Below are 18,614 nucleotides of genomic sequence, written 5' to 3'. Positions count from 1 at the left end.
TCCTCTTTGAAAGCCGAAAGTACGTAGCCTACGGAATACAACATCGCGATCAAGTGCGCCTCTAAGATTTCTGTAAGTTTTTAGGAGTTGACTTCACAAAGTTACGTCTAAACGTGACGTCACTAAGAAAGCGAAAAAAACGCTTTGATTGTAAGTTGCCAAAACTTTCATTCTTAGGAGGGCCATGATACGTACTAAGTATTTTACCTAAACTGATTATATCTAAATGGGCTAAGACTACTTGAAACATAATTTAGTTTTGAAAAAAACACAGTTTTGGGACATTGTCTCGTAATGTCGTTTACGCATACCCTGGCGCTGCCTAGGTTGTAGCCTATATACGGTACTAGACAAGATACCCCTTTAATCCTAGCTCGGCGAGGTTAAATAGAATATTTAACAGTTTAGTTATTAATTTTCTTCAGACCATGTAAATCCATTACAACTGCAATAAGCATAATAATTAAAAAAAATCATAATTTTGAATGGTTAATAGAAACGAAACAATTTATCATGCCTTGGGCCCTTCATCAATTTTGCATATTACGTTAAAAGAATAATGTTACCGATGAACGGAACACATGTAGCCTATATTAAAGCGTGATTAACACATGATTAGCACAATTGTTTGGCTGGCTGTTGTTCTTGTACTTTCTATATCCTAAAAGGTTAATTTTTTTTGTGTTTTTTAATCACAATACGCACTAATACCCACGACAGAATAAGACTTAATTTAGAGTTTAGACGCTTTTATTACTATTCGGTGGCAGTCCTGTTTGGCATTATTCCGAAGTTTAGGCAGAGCAAAATATTGCATTTATTCCCACTGAGTTTTCCGTTAGCTAAAACAGAGTTTGTGTACTTTTTAGTTAGGGGAAAGCGGGGCAAAACGGACACCGGGGTTTACTGAACAGAGATTATCGTCTAAAAAACGTTTGTTGGGAAAAAGTAACGTGACCTATAAGGGTATTTGTTTGGGACACTGCCTATTGATGCAGAAAAAGACAATGGCATGCAGGCAAACTATAATTTAATAACTTAAATAAGCTGCTACCTCACAGAGATAAATCGACTTTATATATTAAAAAACACACATAAACAAACAACTATTTACAACTATGAAGCACACATAAATTTGAGTGCCGATCTAAAGTCATTGCTGAGCGTAACCATGTTTTGACCGGTTTCATACAGGAAAAAGATCGCTCAGTCTCAACGGTTGTATCAGATAATGCCATTATAATTTCAATTGAGGTGCTAACGCTTGGGTAATCTTGAGCGCTCAAAAGTAGCTCCTGTAAGCATTCTTCGTGGACTTTAGGGTCCAAAGAAGATCTCCATAGGCTTACTTCGCTAGTAAGGTTATTCAAAGAGTACAAGTGCTCAATCTCATCTATTTTTATAGGTTTATTAGGAGGGAGGATTGATAACAAAGCGGAAAACTGAAGGTTGTCATTGAATCGTTCCCTGAGGGAGCAAATCAGGCCAAAGACGTATGGGAGATATACTGAACGATGAAAATACTGTAAAGCCGATTCAGCGCAGACGTTATCACGATAAACTTGTACCTCGACTACTCTGGGCATTGTGAGCTCTTTTATGCCAACTACTTCACAAGCTGCTTTATAAATGTTTGACCAAATGTTGAAGCCCATGCGTTTTTCTTCGAGAATACTCTGAAGAAAAGAAATAAGTCTCTTCACAGATGGTACACTAACTCCGACAGTCTGAAGCTTACACGCTAATTGTTCTATGAGTGCCGAAAATCGCCCAATTAAACACACAGCGTAAGTAACACCGGACTTCTGAAAATTCAAGAAAAACGCCTTCGTTTTACTGCAATTGCCTTTCTTATCAAAAAAACAAGAGCATTAAGTATACGCCTGAGGTTACAGTTCAAGATTCGAATGCTCTTGTACTTCTCGGACCACCTGGTGGGGGAGAACAAAGGAATGCTAATTCCCAAACTTGTGCGCCTTTTAGGCAGGGCCGGATTAAGGTTTTCATGGACCTGGGGCTGTATGGTAGCCAGGGGCCTATTGGTCATTTTCAATGAAATAGCATTGTTTTATTCACTTATCAAACAGATTCAATTAACATGTTTTCTAGCTTTAGATAAAGCAAAGCTGTAGATAACTTCATTGCTGCTTTTTTTTCAAAAATCTAGTTTTTTTATGCAGAGTAGAGCTAACGAATGCAATCTATTTTGGCCAGAAACACATTTGATTCTTTACTCTTTAAGAACTGAAAATGGTTAGTAATCATTATCCAACGATACATTCTTAGTACAACAGATACATTAGGAAACGCATATATGAAATCATTTTCGTTAATAAAGCTAAACATTGAGCTTCTTTGCTACTTTCGAAGTTAATCGTAGTTCCTTTAGCTCTGCAGAAACATCAATCATCTTTTTTTTCAGTTTTTTGGCTATTTTCCATGAAAATCTCAGTCACCTTTTTCGATTCTGCAACTTTTTTAGTTTTTATTCTGCCTTTTTATACTTTTTTGCTTAATAGATATTTTACGTCAACCAATAAAACGATCTGACACCATCGGTGGTAGGCCTATCTCTAGATCAGCGTGGTTCAACTACAGGCCCGCGCGTGCCAAAAGCGGCCCGCGGACTCTCTTTATTGGCCCGTGATCTTATTTTAATGGGCCAGTATTGAAATCAAAAAATATTTTTTATTCAGTCGAGTCGCCGGCAACACATAGATTCGCGCGGTGAATTTACTTCGGTTGCGCAATTGCACATCAATTGTTTCAAAGACGACACGTTTCTAAAGATTTTATGAATCATGACGTACTTGTGACGTCATATATCCCCCGCCAACTAAAATTCGGATACGCCATTACAATATTACATATTTGGCCCGCCATATAAAACGAATTGCTTCTGTTGGCCCGCGACAAAATATAGTTGGACCACGCTGCTCTAGATGATAACTTTACAGTTTTTCAACAGAGATAACGTCGGTTGGTCTTATTAAGTTGTTGCGTATGGGCCTATTTTTTCGGTGGGCCTGGGGCTGCAGCCCCCGCCTTAATCCGCCCCTGCTTTTAGGGCTCTCTCTGATAAACGAATAGTCTTCCTAATAATATCACAGGTGCTTCTGATGATTTGAACTTTACTTTGGTCTTTGATGACCAAGTTTAAACAATGAAAAGCACAGTGAACAAATATTGCGCGGGCGATATGCTTATTGTGAATGCGTTTTTGTAGACCACTTACGTGACCTGCCATTGTTAATGCGCCATCATGGCCTTGTCCAACAAGTTTTTGGACATCCACTTCTATCCTAGAGAGATGGGCTAAGATACTTTGATTCTTCGAAATTGATTCTTCTCAAACGGATTTCATTTCAACAAATCCGGCAAAGTACTCGAACAAACAAAATGCTTTTTGCTTGTACTAACAAAATGTGCAAGTATTGGCGCATGGTTGTTTCTCGACTCGCTCCTCTCTGAGCCTGCATAGCTCAGTTGGTAGAGCGACGGTCCCCCCCGGCTTGACCGGAGGTCGTGAGTTCGAACCTCACTGCAGGCCAGTTGTTTTTCTGGCTTGCTCTGCTTGCATCATAGATCGACAGATTCGGCGAGTCTGCGATGGCTTTTCGGTGTACTCGAACAAATTGTGACCTTTGATGTATTTCAAAATTATTGCTTGCACTATTAAATTGCTGGTTACCCCGATAATTTCATTTTGCATCATTGGGCTTGTGTACTTCGCATTTCAAACCATTCGAGCAAAATGCTTTTTAAATCTTCATCTCCGGCGTCGATTCGAAATTGAAGAAGATTCCCAAAATTTCCTTTATCCTCGAATGTCCGCGCAAAGGTATGTTACTTGAGGCACATAATATCGTTGTCTTAACAATAGAAGTCATTGTGTTTCTCTCAATTTTAGACTAGCATATTTTGCCTCCAAGCTAGCACATACATTTGGCCAGTTTCCATGCTTCAAGGCAAAAGTTTAAGCAGCAGAAATAGCTCTTTGTGTTGAACGGTATCCCGGTAGTAGGTATAGTCTTCTCAATGAATTTTTTAAAGTCAATGCATGTTTTTTTGACAAAAGCAGCGTTTATAAGATGTCCATGATTTAGACGTGCTTGCATCACAATGCATATCTTGCACAAACCGCCTCCACCAGATAGTTGAGTGTAGAGCAGTGCTCCGTAACCTTTTTCCACTTGCTCACCAATAGAGCTAAAAAAAAATTGACAGCACACCTACTAAACATATGAAGATCAACAATACACAACAAGGCAAACATTCTAGGCAGCCCAGAAATAAAGGAGCGATTAATGATTGAAAGCGCCGGAAATTTGATGTTTTACATTTTTTTATGTTTTGATTTTGCTGTTTTACGGTCTTCCTAAAATATCTTACGACGGCCAATAATGGACTTCAGCCATAAAACGAAAGTAAAACAATACTACACCGAAAAGCCATCGCAGACTCGCCGAATCTGTCGATCTATGATGCAAGCAGAGTAAGCAAAAACAATACTACCTCGAGATAAAACACAGTTTGCAATAAGACCAAAATAATATCTAATTGTCGTAATAACGTCTAAATCGGAAAGTCCCAAACCCGTGTGAATAAGACCTAAATAGCTAGAATAAGGCCTATACAATATTTTACCTGACCTGAAATCCCACCCCCGAATTCCATCACTAACTTCAACTACTTCCAACCATAACTTAATTTCTAAACCCACCAATAGCACCAAACAGGGGCAAACAAACCAATGCATTCAAACTCAGGGGTCCGCAAATACTTTTTGGCTCGACCCAAAATAACTAGTACCGAGGTCTCGCGACCCAAATACTTCGAGTTGTTTTTAATAAAATAGCTTTGCTAAAAAACACTGTAAATGATTGTGTTTGTATTTATTGAGACAAATCTGTGTTATGCGTTTTTCTTTATTTGAAATGAAAAAGGGTTCTCTAATACAACTGAAGAGAATCCTTGAGTTTTATTGATTGTGATGTCTCATTGGGATGACAAATGTGATTTAGCAACCAATATGTGTTCTTGGGGTTGCAGCCCATCAACTCCCCACCATAACCACGTCATCACCCGTCCGCTACTTGGCCTAGTGCAATAATTACTGGCAAGGTGTGTAAAGATATTTTGCGGGATTCAGTAAAATGGCCAACGCCTCGCAATCCTTTTAGGAAACTCAACATTTTAAGGTTAACATTGTAAGACGCGGATATAAGGATTTTTCAGGGGCAATAAAAATTTTAAGACAGAGGTCGTCAACCTTTACCTAGTCGAGGCCAAACCAACTCAGCAAGTTCTCGGCAGGCCTTTAAATTTACACTAACAATTTTGTTGTAAAAACGTCTGGCCTTTAAGCACTTTAATATAATAAATCTTATGAGGGACGGACGTAAATGTTTGAACCAGTTGAAAATTAGTCTTATAGTTATACTACAACAGGAAGCAGCGCGCGCAGCGCGAACAAAATAGCGTTTGTTTGGTTTAAATTGGAAAAATTACGCTTTTCGCACGCATAAAATAAAACATGAACATATTTCTTATACTTAAAAATAGAGTTAGCTCCACCAGGCAACATATCAATAGATAGAAATCGCTCTTCTGGTGTAAACAAAGTAGGCAATAAACAGACGTTTCGGCAGCAGATACCAACTGACCTCATCATGGTTAATAATTAAAAAGAGAGTTCGTTAGCCATGTTATAGACTAAAAGTATACCATAAAAAGACTACAGATTAAAATAATAAATCTAGACGTCGCTGAAGTATGCGATAAGCTGTGACGCGACGAAGTCATCCGGTGCAGAATTGCGCCGTCGGACAACGAGTTGGCCTACTCTTTTTATTAATATTTATCATAAAGGAGTACATTAATTAGGAGAAAATTGCATTTAATTTGGAGAAAATTGCATTTTAGAGAGTTTCATGCTACGCAAATTTCCTACTTATTAGTTGTCACGCGCACGTCACTTTTGGCCTGAGAAGACTCCATCAAAACGCAAATATAATTCAGAGTCAAATTAGATACGCACGGGGCGCAAAAATTTGCTGCATTTTCGTATAGTTAAAACAGCTAAAAATATGGGTCATGGCCTTGTGGACAGTTTGTGAGAGAGTTTTCGGGACGATTGATTTTCGCTGGCGGGCCGGATTTGATCCGCATGCCGTTACTTGCCGATCTCTATATTAAGACATGATGTTACAAAATTAAACCCAAACGCATACGAATGAAAAAAATTAAAAAACTTACCAAATATAGGCCGCTATTCAAATATATTAAGGCTTTTGCGACCCAAACTTAATGGTCCCGCGACCCAAATTTGGGCCGCGACCCACTATTTGCGGACCCCTGTTCAAACTAAAGGAGTCGAAACGTCGACACTAGCGAAGGTTTTCGGACCATAGGTAGTTAAAAGTCCATATCCCTCAACATCGGTAAGTTGTAAATGGTGTGTTTGAGCACAAACCCTACATCGTTTGTTATCCCCATGAATTCCCCGAATAGAATCATAAACACAAGATGGCGTAGTATCAATTACTGCTTCTGACGACTGCAATTCTTGGCATGACTTAAAAAATAAGTCTAATATTGAATGTTTAGCTTTTTCCATCGTATGGCCTATGCTAGCAAACCGTTTCGAGCAGCAAATGACTGAGTTTTCACGGAATACTTTAAAACCATTCAGAAAGCAAAAACAATACGACTAAAAGTGGTAGGCTACATCATTTGTGACTTAACAAGTGCATAGCAATTGAAGGTTTGGCATGTCGGATGATCGACTGATATATGGTACTGCTTATAAATGCTACAAAGAAACATATTAGGAGTACAATATTTCTAATTTTTTTTTTTTGGGGGGGGGGCGTGTCCCCCCTGACTACGCCAATGATTCATGTGACTCTTTAAACAAATATGTTGATAATTGGGTTCAACTTTCCTTCGTTGCCAGAAGGCCAAAATTCACCAGCATACTACTTCTATTTAAAAGTCGTTTCCGTTACCTACAAGACGTTTTGCAGATATTTACGTTGATATTGTAGGCCCAGTTCCTGTTTCACAAGGTTATACTTATTCATTTACGTGCATTTTAGTCGGTGAACCGATGCTGTACCTATGACGGATGCTACAACAAACAAAGTCGTGTGCTAGAGCGTTATTTTCATGGGTATTACGTTACTTAACCGGGGGCGCCAAGCAATTCTTAGGGTGGCGCGAGGTCTACTTCAAAATTTAAATTTTTGCACGGATTTTAATGGTTTTGTTTGGGTTAGGCACCATCACTCCTACAGCTGTACAAACTCTGTTTTTTGCCAACTTTACTATTGAAACTGCAAAAAATGTTCGGGCTTCGGGTGAATCTTCTCTTATTTACTCTTTTTTACTTTTATTAACCACTCTCTTTGAGTACCATTGCATGTTTTCGTTCTAATAGTAGTCTAATACATATATTATATCATCGAAGGTATAACGGCCCTATTTATTATATTTTAAATATGATAACAGCTGGCTAGCAACTGGGGTAGACCTATTCAAACTTTTTTGCGCGAATCTATAAATCTATAATGTTTTTTTGGAATATTGCCCTTGTGTGTCGTCACTTCTTTTGAACACGACATGCAGTGCCATGTTTAAGTTTTGCACTAGACTTTTTTGCGCGCGACATCACAGCCTTACAACTGTGAAATCAATGCCCTCACAACACTTTTGTTAAAATCAGCTCGATAAAAATCAATGTGTCGAGCACGAGCAATTTGTTGTGTGCCCAATGCAAAAAGCCTCCTGAATTACAGCTTAGCCAATTCAACCGAATAAAACAATTTTTTTCGCGCTTGGCGCGACCAACAATCCATCTAACTATTTTCATGTTGATGTCTTATAGTGATATTTAATTGAAAAATGCCGAATTGCATTTCCTAGGGGTCGCAAGGCATAGGAAAATTACAAAAGGGGGGCGCGGCTGAAAAAAGGTTAAGAAACACTGCCTTGGAGCATAACTTCTGATAAAGGTCGAAAATTTGAATCAAGTCTCTGGACCATTAACCTTTATAATTGCTTCTCCTCAACAGAGACGACGTCCTACAATCAGCAATCGAACGAATTTTTTGAAAGAATGCGCCGTCTGCTAAAATCAGTATGAAAGACACGTCTTACAACTCACAATAGGTATACGCCTACATCAAAAGTATTGTTACAAATAACACCAGCCCTAAAATAAGATATTGTGGATGTTGAGAAGCGGAAGTGGTTTATGGAATCACTTTAAACTTTCAGGCGAATTTTTTTCACCTCTATAAGAAAATCAAAAGTTCCAAGATTCAAATGCTTTTTTTCAAACCCGTCTAGTTATTTTTCGCTGAAGTGATTTCGTATACTATGTTGAAAACATCAAACAATAAAAGTTAGTACAAATGAATAAACAGCAAATTCCACTAAACGATAGTGGTACACATTATTTGGAAGTCATATCACAGAGAAAATGCGAGAAAAAACTGACATGACATCATATTTTACAAGGCACAAAAGTGATGTTACGTAAAAGAGCATATCTCCGAATATAGAAGTATATGAGTGAAATAAATAGTGTTTTTTCTCAAAGAGACTCGTTCCATTTTACGAATCTGAAACCATGGGTTACATAAGCTAGTGAATTGACGTGGAATTATCCTGCCGGCCTTTTTAAAAGTTGAAAATGGTGGCTTTTCCCAGGTCGATTGGGGTGTAACTTTTATGGTTGATCTATGGACATAACACAAATCAGTTGAGAAACACTTTTTTTCTAATTTTTGGCCAGACAAAGTGAAAAATGGAGTATACTAACCGTGTAAATATATTAAAAAAAGGTATTTGTCGATCAATGTATTGAATCAGAAGAGGATAGTAATAATGTTGGTTACTTGTGTGATAATAACACTTATCTGAGATAAGCTTAAAAATAAAACAAAAATCTTTAACAAAAAATATGTATACTGCTGCCAGGGTGGATCTACGAATTTTAGTTAAAGTGTGTCATAAAAAATTTAGGAACTCATCAACACTCACAGGGGCGCGATATCGCGCAGGTTAGGAATCACTGTTGTAGTGCTATCTGTTTAAAACAGTAATTGTATTAATGAGGTCACAAATGCGAAACGAGCGCACGTTTCTAAACAACAATCACAGCAGCTGTCACACAATGTTATTAGTGCGAGCATATGCTTTTCAGTGCTTTACTTTGGACTGCGAAAAAAATGTAGAAATTAATTGTTTTACATACCCGTGTTAAATGTTGTGATACTTAAATATCACCATACTTTTCCAACTAGATTTGTTTTTGAGGGCAGAAGTGGAAAGTTGTGTTGAATAGAACATTGTTCACCTATTAAATATTTTATTTGCTTTGTTTTCAATTGAAATATATCACACCAGAATTGCTGAGTTCTCCGTAAAACGCCCCGATAACACTTATAAATAAATCATGACAGAAAGGAGTTCATGCTGCCGAAACGACATGTGGCTACCGGCCATGTCTGCTCTCTAGCAGAATTTTGTTAAGCAAATTGTACGTCAACTTTGGCAGCTTCCTCAAATATATTTTAATTACAAGATAATTCTTTGCGCGTTTATGTTGTTGTAATATTAAAATATGAGTACCCTAATAAAACGTACAGTTATCTAGTCAAGCGTCCTTTAACTTCAATAAAAAAAATTAGTGGCGCGCGATTAAGTAACGCTGAACATGCTATTTCAACAACCCAAGATTGCTCTTCAACAACGTTTAGGCCGGTGCGTGATTGCGTGCTGAGTTTCCGTGTGTGAATTAGCACTGTAGTTAAAAGCAAAGCTAGGAAAGAAGTTACAAGTGAAGTGTTGAGTTGCCGTGGTAAATGGCATTTAAGGCACAGATAACACATTTTATGTGATTATAATAGATGGCTTATCTATACAACAAGTTAGGTAAATAATATCTGGACAAAAATAACATTCATGTTTATTGGCAGTGATGGGCTTGATGTAATGTTTGAAAGTTTTGGTTGAAACCCCTATTACTGGTGTAATCAAAGTCGAGTGCCGTGCACTGTAAACTTCCGCACGCAAGTTCTGAACAGTTTTACAAGTTGTATATCAACAGTCAACGTTGAGTCATTTTTGAGAGGACATCTCAGGGGAAAAGATACCAGACAGTGTTAGGCATACATTACTCGCTTGTTTAAATTCGCGTTGAACAGGAAGAGCGCCAGATACGTTCAAGGAAGTCGCGTAAAGAAAAAACGCATATCAAGCGAAGGAACACGGTTTTAACTGCTGTGCGGCGCAAACGTTAACTCCCAGGACATAGGGAGATAGCTTGAAACGTTTGTTAAACCGTGGGAACGAAAGTGTAACTTTCTTACATCGCGCAACTGATTGCCAAAGTCTGGTCCACCATAAACCTGATTTTCGAAAAGGTGCTGATTTGGAAAAGCATGTTCGTTTGTTCTGTTGTTACGATTATTAAGATCACGACGGGAAGTTGTTGTGACAGTCAGAGCAAGTTACAAAGCTCTGAATAGGCAAGGCATACCAGTGCTGTACTGCGAAAGCAGTTGCTCGATCCAAATGCTTTACTTCTTAAACCAAGAAAACTGTGGGTAGAACATTTTAGCATGTTTAGTGGTTCTTAAAGTCTGTGCCTAGAATTATGCTATGTTTGTTGGTCAGTTAGCTTTGTCAATCTACTGGAGGGTTTATGTTTGTGTATTCGTCTTGCTTAGGACTGTGTAAGTGACATTACTGTGAGGCGAAGGGTCTTACTCTTTACTACACACAAAGCTTGGATAACTTATTAAGTGTGACTTTTGAATGTGTTTTATTTAACAGATTTGTTTGATCGTTCTTGTGGTTGTACCTACAGTTAAGTAAAATGACTTCCAAAGGCCAAAGTGAACAATTGCAACTGAGTCTTGGACTCATAAACTCTTCCCACAAGTATTTAACATCAGACAAGTTTGCCAATAGTGTGACAGCCAGCGGAACCAACCTTAAGAAGAAGCAAATCTGGAGTCTGGAGCAAACCTCGGAAGGGTCTGACGTGTATTTTAAAGTGAGGTTTTACCTTTTTAGAATATATAACTTTAGTCGTGTAGAATATGAAAATGGACGCACTAAAGATGGGCCGCTGTGGCAAAAATCGTAGAAAACTAAAAACAAGTTGTTGCAAAAAACGGAATTTATAGCTAGGTTCGTTAAACAAATTGTTTTTGTCAATTTTGGTGTTTGTATTCGCTCAATAATTATTGGTTGGTTTCAGATCAGTCAACCAGGAAAATGTTTCTTTGTCTGGAAAACATTGAAACGAAAATGGAGCAGCATAATATAAAAACTAGCCTAAAATGTTATTATTTTACTTCTGGTTAAAGCGTCTTTCGCCGAAGGTAGTCGTTTGTCACCTTGTGTTACGAGCTGCCGATGTCGTATTAACAAAACAAATTCCAATATGAGTTCGTGTCTAGACGGGCGATTAAGGTCAATTAGGGTGGACCTCCCGTCAAAGTTGTTCATTATCGGGCGGTCGAAGAATGCTTTTAATAAGCTCGTACTTTTAATTACACTGCAGTTAGCTCCGTGGTGCTTTGTAAACGTTCTAATGTAAATGCATTGTCGCAAACGATCTTTTGTCAATCTAAGTCAATCGCCAGACGACTCAAACAAAATACTGTCATCGCATCCGTTTGAATTAATCACAACAATTGAGCTGACTACCTTGCAATCAGGGCGAAATGTTGAAGACTGGCGTTTTTCCCTGGGTAGCATGCTGATGAACCTAACGAACAAAATATTGGTATAAACTCCTCACAAATGTGAAATAAAAGTTGCTCAGAAAAAACAGAAGTCAATTATGTCATATAACATTGTTACATAAGCTAGTTAGGTTTTAAGAAGTACAGTTGTTGATTGAAATTCGGCAATTGTTTTAAATGCAAAATTTAAATGTGACATAAACCTGACTATGTCGGGTCTCCCTAATGGTTAATAACTTAGCATTAAGCAGTTTCAAAGCTGCCAGTTATTTTGTTCAATCTACTTAAAAAGCTGCCTTCCATTTAGTTTTCGTAGTTAGTCTACTTTGTGTTTCGTAGAGCTGCACCGGCCTTTACCTTGGTACCGACAAGAATGGAGTTGTGATTTGTAAGGACGCTACTACTGGCGATGATAATGCTTTTCAAGTTGAGGCAACTCTGGACGAAGGTCAATGGGCGATTAAAAGTACAATACACAAGGGCTATTTGGGCATGAAAGGCGATCAGTTGGTCGGCAACATTCCCTCCATTACATCCTCATCTCTTTGGACCGTGCACCTTGCAATGCATCCCCAGGTAAACAAACATTAGAAGCTAATCACCCCTTATTTCTTGTTGCATAGGCGACTTTTAACTCTGTTGGTTCGTCTGTGATATTGTGTTTCCAGGTTAATATTTATCATGGACGAAGGAAGGCGTATGCATCGGTCGAGGATGACGAAGTACGGATGACCAAAGTTACACCATGGGGAGTCAACACTCTTATCACACTCGACTTCCAGCAAGGAAGTTACGCCCTCATGTTACATAATCACAAGTATCTGGCCGACGATGGCTCTCTTCAGGATAAGGTGTCCAAAAACACGCTTTACACTATTGAGTTTTATGCGGGGAAGATAGCCTTCAAGTCACGCAACGATGGAAAGTATGTAAATTCTTGATGAAAAGTATATATTTTTATTTAACAGAACTGAAGCACATTTTGATTGTAGAGTGATTATATACAAATTGACGTCATGTTCTGAAGGGGTCCCATCTCTTCTTAATTTCATATTTTCATGCAGATATCTCACCAGTGTTGGGCCATGTGGTAAAGTTCAAACACGAAAAACAGTTGCAGGCCCCGACGAACATTTTACGTTAATTGATGCTCATCCACAAATATCACTTAAATCCCAAAAGAAAAACAAGTTTGTTTCCGGAAAGCAGGGTATGTTTGTATTGTTGCCTTTTTGTTTAATTTTGTGTCGCAACTATATACTTTTTTATAAACAATTCTTATTATATTGTTCATTTTATATTTAACATAATCAGTTTTATGTTTAATTGTAACCTAGGCCTAATAGATGTGTTTTGATATTAACATTTTACCATGATATTCCTGTCGTACCATTTGTTTTACTTACTCGAATATTTATGACCCTAGTCAAACAAATGGCGTTCCCAGGTTTAATAGGGTTTTTACTACTATCAATACCCAAATGTTCGGCCTAAATCTTTGCGTAGAATTTAAAAAATTGTCTACTGACAGTTTATTAACCGCGATATTTTATACTCCACCCCTTATTGCTGTTAAACAAAATGTATTTATTTATCTTTTTGTGGAAAAAGTAACTATAATCACTGTTAAAGCAACAATTATTATTCGCTGTTCTTATCCATTCCGCAGCAATTGTAATGCGTATCTACCACAAAATCAAAGTAGGCTTATAGTGTTGCCATAAATGTTTGTATTTTTTGTTGTTACCATTCCAACAGGTAATTTGCCAGACATTTAGGAGTTTAAAAGTCTGAATTAAATATAAGATAACTCATAATGATATATAAAATTGTTTACTTGAAAATCGTTTTTATGTTATCTTATATGGTAACTTTAGCAGCACTGTGTATATGCACTTAACACTCATTAACGTCCGCGATATCTAAAAAAATAGTCTTAATAGAAGTATTCCGTGTCTTTAAGCCAAGTAGCAATGAAGTCATCTTACTTAAATGTGTTCTATTGTTAATTTACAGCCTTTCTGCCTTTTAGTTAATTACATTTTGGTGATATAAATAAAAAATGTGTTTTTATGCAATTTGAAAATAATTAATTTTATTTTGTAAAACGCTACTTTAAAGTGCGGTGTAGTGGTACCTAACAGGCTGAGCTACAACTTGCTCTTTGTTGCAATAATACACAGAAGCCAGCAGTTGCTTTTCGCTGCGTGACGCCCATTTTCCTCAAAAGGAAATTGGCGGTTTTGTGACGTCGCGTCGCCTATCGGTGACGTGACCGACATGTGTTGATCGCGGATGTGAGGTAGCATATATTTAAAACACGACTTATGATCCTATCCTGTTATCGTGCGAAGACATGTTATGAACAACATTATTGTGAAAACCCTTAAGAGAACAGCAATGTTAAATGCTTTTGAATAACTAAACCGGGGATATCATTTGGTTGAGTGGTAAAAAGTCATTCGTTAAATGTTTAATAATATTGATATTGACTATTTTTTTTATATCCAGTTAATCAACAGGTGAGTTGTTCATTTATATTTATCATCTCCTTTAAACAATAGACCATTTGTGTTTATTATTTAGGTCTACAGCTTTCTGCAAACCAAGACGACGTAAACGAGACGGAAATATTTCAGCTTGAGTTAAAAAAGGACTCCGACAAAGTGTTTTTTCGCAATAATAACAACAAGTACTGGCGACTGGATGGCAACAGTATCAAGGCTGACGCCCTATGTACTAAGTAAGGCACTTTCAAAAAACGCGAACAAAAATGCTGCAACTGTAAGGCATTGTCTACGTCAGTGACCACGCCGAGCGCCGGAAAAATAGCGCCAATTATTCAGCAAAGGCGGTCTTAATTACCTCTCAAGCAATCTGTTCTAAAGTTCAAAACTTTTTTCAATAATATAATTTATATGAATTCCAGAAGACTTTTTTAATAAGTAAAATGTTTACGGTGGTTTAGTTTGCACCTGTTTACTGATGTGACAGGTTAGGCATAATACACACAACTTCTTTTCTAAACTTTTGGTGGGGTATTAAGGTGTGTCGAAATTATTGTTCATTATCGTAGCCATTTGGAACTCTTTAAAAAAAATTGCAAATATTTTAGGACAGCTGGTACTGATTTTGAAATTGAATGGAATGGACGCAGTATGCGCATTAAAGTCAGTGATGGGCGGTACATAGGCGTTGTGCTGTCGGGCCACCTGCAGGTCGGATCAGCTGACGACTTCATTTGGCAACTTACCAACAGGTAGCTTACATCTCCGTTGTTTTTGTTGATTTAAGGACCTCCAAATAATAATCTACAGGCAAATAAGTGCGTTTCTAGCAAAACAATCCCGGAGGTTTAAAATTAATTTTAAATGTTTAAGATTTTTGTTTTTTTATGGAAATAAAAATGGTTAAAAATTTACTTGGAGTCATTTTCCGTTAATATAATAAAGTATTTTACGTTTTAGGCCAGTGATCGTTTTCAGGGGCGAGTATGGCTTTATAGGTCAGCGGGCTAATAAAATCGAAGGCAACAAGGCAAAGTACGACATTTATCAACTGATGTGCACGGACGGAGCATATATTATAAAACGTAAGTCATAAAAACCAAGCAAAAGTAACCTAATAAAAATTGCAAAACATTTTCGGATAAAAGTACAGATGAACGAATAGCCTATATATAATTAATTCATATTGGCCCATTTGTAAACAATCTTATGAACAGTACTTTGTTATATTAGGTCCTGGTGACGGCGACGCAAAAAAAAACTTATACTGGAATGTGAATGCTGATAAGAAGTTGGTCCTCGGAACAGAGGAACAAACTTTTCTAATACAACTAGGGAAAAGCAGCAAACTAGCTATTAAACCCGAATGTGGTGGAGACTACATTACCAGCGATCACGTTGGTATCTTGTCGGCTACAGAAACGCAAATCAATTCTAAATGTTCTTGGGAGTACTAAATGTTGCAAAATAATGAACATTCCTTGAAAAACTAAAGATGATATTCTACAAGTTGAATCGTATATATTCGCTTTCCATTTACGTTGTTCAATTATACACAACGGGAGGCATCAGTCTTAAACTGCGCACTATTTCTGCGAAACCTATTAATTAAGTGTTGTCTCTTTACATTATTTGTTCTAAATTATTCGAGACGTAATACCATAAAACTAGAAGTTACTTTCCACAAGCGTTTTCAAAAAACAGTTTATTAACAAATCACATTCTATTCAGTAAACCAATCAAGTGACGTTACGCTAGCTTTGTTCATATTGGGTAATGTTGGTTGGAATTATCGAAAGCAGCATAGTATTGTAAAGTCGTATCGTATATATCTAGTTATGCATCACCCGTCCTACAACTTAAGAAGCAGCAAATATTCAATATTTTTCCTTTGGTCAAAAATGTTTTTTATTTTGTTTCTCGTAGCTCCATTCTTAGACGAATAGGCTTAAACTCTATGCTAGCCTAGCTGTGGGATACAAACTTTTTACACCAGTTAGCAACTCTAACTTTTACAAATGTAGCCAACCAACTTTAATCGACTAGACTTTTATAATATCGGTAAGCGAATCTAAATTATCCCCGTTTGTACTTAAATCCGCGTTGTTGCAACAAATGGTTTTCACAATATTTTGCATTCCCTTATTGAGTTTGTCATATGATTTTGAGCAGTGGTTCTGAAAGATTTTGAGCAGTAGTTCTGGAAGGTTCATTTTTACTGCTATTGATTACACCATAGCATTTTTTTCAAAACAAATGAAATCTGAAACGAGGTTAAATTGTACAACAAAATTCAAATAGAACATTGCGTTAAAATGGCGTGGCATATTTGAGTTACAAGCAAAGCTATTTCTAGAACGTCAACCACGAAAAACAAAAAAAGCCTTAAGAAAAATGTTGGGAAGTTAAATCATCTGCTCTTGTATACGGCTCTAACTTTCACATGTAAATGGTTGGTCTTACAAATGTTAGTGGCAGCACTTTTAAGTGTACACTGTCAAAAATTGATTAAATATTTTTGTGATCCATCATATTTACGTATCTACAACTGGGAACCACTGCCCAATAGTTTATTTTACTTTTTTGTGTCCAACTATAATAGCAATTCTCATTAATGACATTACCAATTTCATTTATATATTAAACTATTTCATCTGTCTTTTTATAAAATGAAAATAGTAATTTTCAGATTTGCTTGTTAAGCGATGTAATATATATACAGTATACACCAATTTGTGTAATGAGATTTTGGTTTGTCAAGGCGCCAAAAAGTAAATTTGGGATTTTGCGCAGAAATCATTAAATTATTTCTTGCGTTCTAAATATGAAAAATTTTAAAGGCACCATATTACTTGACTATATGCAAAGCCTCACTGCAAAATCGTTATAGGTTTTTAGAGCTAGCCAAACTAATTTTTTATAATATAGTTAAATGCAATTTAAATAGGGCCGTTGTACCTGCGTTTCATGTTATTATAGGCTACGCACATGTAAAACATTCGTGCAAAAGTCGCGCATCTCAAGCGAGCGCCGTCGCAAACCGGTTACGGGTGAGCAACTTTTATTTTTAAGGCGTTTGTTAGCAATTCTGGATCGATAAATGTCGCTACATATTTTGTTGCTGTGTATAAAAAACCGTGTGAAAAGATTTCAATTTCAATCCTTATAAGTCAAGGGACGACAAGCGCTTTGGTGTAAACAATAGGCTCAAGGCAAAAAAACATAACATGTTATGAAATTTATTGTAGCCGAACGTGTGCAACGTTCCAAGTAAAGACTTAAGTTTAAAACTTTTAGCAGTATATTCAACCACGCAAAATTTAGACAGAGTTCGCAAAACATCGCATTTGTTGTCGCATTTTGAACACTAAGCAGATTTACTTTTCAAGCGAGGTTTTCTTTCGTTGGACGTCAAATACTGCTACCACACGGGTCGTATACTATACATACTTTGAAAAAACATCAGGAAACCTACACGTATATCGTACAACAAGCCTTCCCAGCAATGTTGTGATGTTGATTGAGGCCAAAGTCTAATGACTTCTTACAATGGGTTTAACCACGCAATACTTGGCAGAGGTCGCGAAATATTGCGTTCATTGCAGCTGTTTAACAGAAAGCATTTGTTTTTTCAATGAGAATTCCTTACGTTTGACGCAGTTTAGCACCGGGATTACGTATTTGCTCAAAAATCCACGCATCAAGCAAGTCTAAACAAATTGCTGCTACAACCTGAAGTTTTACGTTTGAGAGTTATTGTCAATTGAAAAATGTCAAGGGTTTTCGTTACTTAAAAGATGTATGACATGCTTAGCCAAGTGTTGTGTGCTATAGTCGATTCTTTAGTCGTACCGAAACGTTTAGGCATAAGCAAATTTGTTATGACATTTAAAACAATATGTTTGCATTATTTATGCCACTTAGATCTTACGCTATCCGTAACAATACTTTCGGGTTGTATGCTGATTACCTAACTTAGCTTCCATAATCATAGGCTATAACATGAGGCTATTAGTTTAACATGTTACAACGTAATGTGCAATATTCATAAAGAGCCACAGTATGATAGATTGTTTCATTTTGTTTAGCCGCAGATAAAATTCAGGTAGACTTCGTACATTATGATGGTAAATATTCTATTTAACCTGGGCAACGCCGGATATTTCGTCTAGTAACTTATATTGACCTATTGCAGTGGTTCTCAAACTTTTTTCAGTGCGACCCAAATTTGAGTATTGTGAAGATCTCGCAACCAACACACAGACAACTAGTACGGTATGCAATAAGATAGTTGTAAGGGAATTTAGTCAATTCTTAGCAAACTTTTCAAAATGGTTTAAAA

The 18,614-nt window shown here is 37.0% G+C and overlaps 1 protein-coding gene and 1 non-coding gene across 2 annotated transcripts; both read left to right on the top strand.

Moving 5' to 3' along the window:
* The first annotated feature begins 3,471 nt into the window (after positions 1 to 3,471).
* Trnaq-uug (transfer RNA glutamine (anticodon UUG)) lies at positions 3,472 to 3,550 on the top strand. The gene has a single exon. It is a non-coding gene; the product is annotated as a tRNA-Gln (tRNA).
* A 7,299-nt stretch (positions 3,551 to 10,849) lies between these two features.
* On the top strand, positions 10,850 to 17,162 carry LOC146160371 (fascin-like). The gene is made up of 8 exons (XM_083383772.1): positions 10,850 to 11,068; positions 12,105 to 12,341; positions 12,434 to 12,690; positions 12,830 to 12,975; positions 14,352 to 14,508; positions 14,881 to 15,024; positions 15,233 to 15,357; positions 15,506 to 17,162. The coding sequence occupies exons 1-8, from the start codon at positions 10,889 to 10,891 to the stop codon at positions 15,727 to 15,729; spliced, it is 1,470 nt and encodes a 489-aa protein (XP_083239898.1). The 5' UTR covers positions 10,850 to 10,888; the 3' UTR covers positions 15,730 to 17,162.
* Positions 17,163 to 18,614: the final 1,452 nt, after the last annotated feature.

Source organism: Ascidiella aspersa, chromosome 3, assembly GCF_963924565.1.
Source record: "Ascidiella aspersa chromosome 3, kaAscAspe10.2, whole genome shotgun sequence".
Taxonomy (NCBI): Eukaryota; Metazoa; Chordata; class Ascidiacea; order Phlebobranchia; family Ascidiidae; genus Ascidiella; species Ascidiella aspersa.
The sequence above is the reverse complement of the archived record's forward strand: the minus strand, read 5'-3'. Positions and strand labels throughout refer to the sequence as shown.

Coding starts and splice junctions, on each gene's coding strand:
- LOC146160371 (XM_083383772.1), top strand. CDS start 10,889: ATGACTTCCAAAGGCCAAAGTGAACAATTGCAACTGAGTCTTGGACTC. Junction 12,342..12,433: donor ACCTTGCAATGCATCCCCAG/GTAAACAAACAT, acceptor TTGTGTTTCCAG/GTTAATATTTATCATGGACG. Junction 12,691..12,829: donor AAGTCACGCAACGATGGAAA/GTATGTAAATTC, acceptor ATTTTCATGCAG/ATATCTCACCAGTGTTGGGC.